At 53.7% G+C, this 5,045-nt stretch overlaps 1 protein-coding gene across 1 annotated transcript in view; it reads left to right on the top strand.

The window, feature by feature from the left end:
* Window positions 1-5,045, top strand: part of JADE2 (jade family PHD finger 2) — a gene marked incomplete at both ends in the record, with an annotated part of 31,758 nt that overhangs the window by 21,458 nt on the left and 5,255 nt on the right. The window contains 1 exon segment of the mRNA XM_009877743.1: window positions 3,765-3,882. Within this exon segment, the coding sequence (XP_009876045.1) occupies window positions 3,765-3,882 (118 nt within the window).

The raw sequence follows: 5,045 nt of genomic DNA, 5'->3' as shown, positions 1-5,045 counted from the left end.
CCTGGCACGCAGGACCAACCTCCTGTTCCTCCTGTGCTTAAAACCCAAATCCTGCCTGGTCCCCTCTCTCCTGCTTCTGTCAGAGGGGTGAGTCCATGGCCCCTGCTTGGGTCCCCTCCTGACCACCCACCCAGGGTGCAAAAGCCATGGAAGGACTCAGGGGGTCTCTGGGAACAGATGAGGAAGGAGGAAAGCAGGAAAATCCCCTTGCTGTGACCCAGTGGAGGTGGTGCACTGAGCTGGGGGAGAGCTGCAGGGGACGTGCTGCTCCCCTGGAGGCAGAGGTGGCCCCTGAGGCGATGCTGCCCCTGCTTATCCCTGAACCCTCTCTTTAAGCTGCTGCGGGTATGTGGCGTAATTTAACCCCTGGGGAGAAGAAAGGCGGTGTGGATGAGCACTGTATTCATGTCCAGGTGGGGTTTCAGCTCCAGACCAGCCCATCCTTGTCCCCCACTGCACTACCCCACGTGGGTCTGGGAGCCTGAGAGCCTTCACCTGTGTCAAAGCAATTGTATTACAAGCTGTTGGTCTCTTTTCTGTGGCTCTACTGGCCTTCATCGCTGCGTACATCATTGCCATCACTCTGCCAGTTTGTCTCTGCTTTGCTGCATCGCGGTTCCCTCCCTGGGCTGGCCTGATGGGTTTCCAGCTCTGAGCTGCAGGCAACAGGCTGCAGCTGCCAGATCCGAGGGCAACAAGCTCAACTCACTTTTTTCCCCATTATCTGCTTCTCTGTATCGTAAATCTAAACCAGGCTGCTCCACCTCCCTCTGAATCCACTTGCTCCCAGCTTGACTTCCCTGGCTGCAGTGACCCGCTGTGCGTCTCTGAGTACAGCGCTTTGCTCCAGGAGCTGCCTAATTCAGAGAGGCAGCCCAGCAGCTTCTCTTTTGATTCCTTTGTGTCAAAACTACGCGCTTTACCAGATTTCTCATTTTCCAGAGTTGCCTCCGGGCTCGGTGGGGTCGCTCCCTGTCGGCGTTCAGGCTCTGCTTAGCAACTCCCTGCCAGGTTTCACTGCCTGGCCCTGGAAGAGCTGCTTGTTTGTTCTTCTTCCAAAGCAAGGGAACAATAAACACCGGCCGGATCAAAGTCCGGTGCTCAGATGGGTGATAGGGATTTAAATCCCATTGCTGCAGGCACACCCCAGGTGTCTGTCCTGTCTGTCTGTGCTGCTCTCAGCCGCCCCGTGACACCTGCAACCACTGAGGTACCACATCAAGTAGGGGTCAGAGAAGATCCGCCTGGAGGGGTGGCTTGCGGAGGATGCCCACTCTTCAGTTTTAGTGTTCTCAGCAATTAACTGGGCAGGAATGGTTGTGAAGTGGAAGCTGATAACGGTGTCTGGGTCCAAGAGCTGGGGAGGCAGAAGCACCAGGGCACCCAGGGTGACAGTGTCACCTTCTGCCATCTCCACTGTCATTTCTGCCCTTCACAGCGTCAGCAAATCACACCTATTGCCTGGGAATCCTAATGTAGTCCCCCTCCATTTTCTTTTGGGCCTTTTTTAACCTTCTTTGCCTTTTTTCTTTTTATTTTATTGTAGGCTTTTTCCAAGAACTGGTTGTTTAAATTAGCTTTAACAAAAACCCTATAGTTTCCAGGCTTTCATACCAGCATCTGAGCTTGGCTTGGGGAAGCAGCACTGGGTGGTGTTTAGCTGTGTAAGTGTGTGTAAATACCAGCAGTCTCTAAGCAGAGCACAAGTAATGTTTTCTTCCAGGAATATCAAATCATAGAGAAGAGATACCACCAAACACTTCAAGATGCAGGTTGCCAGAGGCAGTTGTTTCCCTCATAAAGAAATTTTAGTTGATGTTTGCTCCAATCCAGAACAACAAAAAGAAAGAGAATGTAGTAAAATATACAGAACATAGCTTGCTGCTTTATATTTACAGCTGGGGGATTCAACAACAACAAAACCAAAGAGCAGCTTTTTCTTCTGTATCTCCAAATTGTCCTCAGGTGAGACCGATGCCTTTTGGGGATGGCTGCGGTCATCCTGCTGCCTTCACAGCCTTTGGTGACAGCTGTTAGGTGAGCGTGGGACGGGGTTCTGACTTGCTCTGTCACTGCGAGAGGCAACGAGCCTGGAAATACCCCAGCCTTGCTCTGCAGAGAGGGGTTTGAGAACAAGAAGGGGGAAGAATTGGAGAGATCAGGGTCACACTTGAGCGTGCACACACCCATGCAGTGTTACTGCCCGCGCCTCCGTTCAGGCCACCTCTTTACGGGCGTTTTTGCTCTTCCACAGCATCAGGAAGCTGAGTAAACGCTCTCAAATCCTGTTAGCTGCCATTAGCATTTTCTGCTTCGCAGCCAAAACCCTCCCGTTTCCTCCGAAAGCCGTGATGCCCGCCGCAGCCATGGTGACAGAGCCCGGCGCTCCAGCCGCCCTCACGCGGGGCTGCCAGAAAGCCAAGCGTGGCACCGCAGTGCCAGCTCTGTCATCTGGACCTGCAACCGCCCCTCGCCGTGATGAGCAGGGTTTAAACAAAGCTCACACGAGCGTTTGTGTTTGCACTTAGGGCTTCCTCCTTGGTTAAGCAGATTTTTGCACTGGGGCAGAAGGCACTGGCGGTTTGCAGGTGGGTATGGAGCAAGCGTGAGGGGCCAGATTTAAAGCAGGGGAGCAGCCCAGCCTGTTGATCTGCGTATTCTGCAGTGTTTTCTGCGCTCTGTCCTGGCATTTCTTTTAGGGCAACCAGCAGTTTTGCCAGGTTCTGACGTGCAGCAGATCGGTAACCTCGTTCTGCAGCATCTTCCCTTCCTAGACTTCTCAAATCCCCTTCATTAGGTCTGCGGACATTTAACAGGAGCTTAAAACAACCCGTGTGTCTGCACGATTGCCCCACCTGGGTAAGGTCACAGAATAATTTACCTGTTTCTCCAGGCTGCGTTCCCATTTTGGGGGTCTCGGTCGCTTCGCACGCTGACGTGTGTCAACGGCAGAGTTAAAGGATGTGCTGCAACAAGGGCTGAAAGTTAATCCTGACTAATCGGAGCAGATTAGCAAGTGCGCTTGGCTCTGGTTGACTCCCCCACGTGCTGTGTTTTTCAGGCTGAATTTCTGCCCTCGAAAGTGCTGCCACCGAGGGGAAGACCCTGCCTGCGCTTTTGGGGCTTTGGTGGGAGGAGCTGAAGATTAACTTGCTTCTTGTTTTTCTTCAGAAGAAAACAGGAGGGAGGGAGACTCCCCTGTGTACACCATCCCCCCTGCGTGGGGAGGGTTTCGGACCTGAGGCTGCCCCAGCCCCCTGGGCAGGACGGTCCCAGCTCACTGGCAGCGGCGGTGGCCGAGCTTGTCCTCATGTTGGGGCTGGCGGAGCCGGGGTTGGGGTTTCCAAGGCGGCTGCTCTGGTTTGGGGGAGTGCTCCAGGCAGGTATCTGCAGGGCTTTGCAGGAAGACTTGTTGCTACAAGAGGGACCTGCTGTTGAGGCTGGCAAAGCCATATCGCCGGAGACACCGTGCGCCCTTACACATTTTGTATGTGCAGTGCATGCGCTGGAGAAGCTGCTGAGCCCTCCGTGCCCTCCACTGGCAGAGTCAGAACAGAGACATTTAGGCTTTGAATCATGCCCTGCATGGTTTTTTCCCACATATATTACACAGTTTGGATCAAGAGCCCTCACGTCTAGTGCTGGAGCATCCCAAGAGCAGCACAGGTGTGGGTGAGGTGAAGAGGAGCAGGGGTTTCCCTGGGCAGAAGAAGCAGCGACACAGCCCCTGCCTAAACTGGACACCGTTTCTTGTGTTTCTGTAGGTTAGAAATCTCTGTTACATGGTGACGAGACGGGAGAAAATGAAACACACCATTTGCAAACTCCAGGAGCAGATCTTCCACCTCCAGATGAAGCTTATTGAGAAAGATCTTTACCCAGGTCAGTACTGCTTACCAGAGCTTGTTCTTGCAGACGCTGTCCCTGCCCTCCTCTGAAGCCTAAGACTCGTACCCAGGCCTCAGCCCCACACCCCAGCAAAGCCAGAGCTGTCCCCTCCCTGGGGGTGTTATTTAAGCACAAGTCATATGTGACTTTTTTACCCAGAAACACACAATAGAGCCATTCCCTGAGTGACTGGAGTGTCGGAGCTCCTTCTTTTCACAGAACCCTCTCGATGAGCCTCCTCTCCCTGGGAATCAGTCAGAAAGTCCAGGCTTTTGGTTAGGTGGTGATGCTCAGGGGGTGTTTTGGGGACTTTTGGGGAGATGGAGCTGTTTGGGAGGAGATGGCAAGTCCTGAGCTGACGTTGGGGCTGATCCACAGCAGCTGGCTCCCTGGCATGGGTGAGCAGCCCTTGCTTTGGACTCTTTGCGGACGCCTTTGGCTCTGTCAAGAATGGAAGGTTAAGCTGCTGGTGGGATGTCTGTTGCTCCTGGAGACAGGCTCCTTTAGCTCTGGTCGGCTGCAGTTCTCTGCTCCGCATGCCTGTTGGTGGAGAGCATCGTGCTGCTGCATGCAAAGCCTCTGGCAACTTTTATTAAGGAACTGAAATAAAATTGGTTTCCTTCCGTCCCTTTTTATTTTTTTCTTTTTTGCACAAGCGGTGGCAGAGTCCACAGCTCCTGCTCCCCCCTCCTTTCCCCTCAGTGGCCGGGCAGCCCAAACCCCGTGGCTGCAGAACAGTTTTTCCAGCAGCAGCATCTGGCGCTTTGTTCCGACGGTTGTTGGGTTTGTGGCTTTGGAGTTGCATTTGAAGCCATCACATGGTTGGGCTTTCTTCAGGAACCGTCTGGGTTGAGCTTTCCTTGACAAAAGTTTCCTTTGACTGAAGTTTATGGAGGCTGAGAAATGTGGATGTTGAGATGTTTGTGACTTGGAGCCTGCGGCAAATTCGTCTCGGTGGCCAGAGCCAGGCGGCGATGCAGGGGCGGGGTGGCCGGGACCCCAACGTGGGCTTTGAAAAATGGGCATCCTGTAAATCTCAGTCGTTGTGACACAGATCAGTGACACAAAACGTTTCTCCTGGCTGTTCCGACCAGCTGGAGACCCCACGTTCCCCAACACCCAGGAAATCGGTGCCGGTGCTGCCGGGCAAGGCGGGG

Source organism: Apaloderma vittatum, unplaced genomic scaffold (genome assembly GCF_000703405.1).
Source record: "Apaloderma vittatum isolate BGI_N311 unplaced genomic scaffold, ASM70340v1 scaffold23711, whole genome shotgun sequence".
Lineage (NCBI taxonomy): Eukaryota > Metazoa > Chordata > Aves > Trogoniformes > Trogonidae > Apaloderma > Apaloderma vittatum.
The sequence above is the reverse complement of the archived record's forward strand: the minus strand, read 5'-3'. Positions and strand labels throughout refer to the sequence as shown.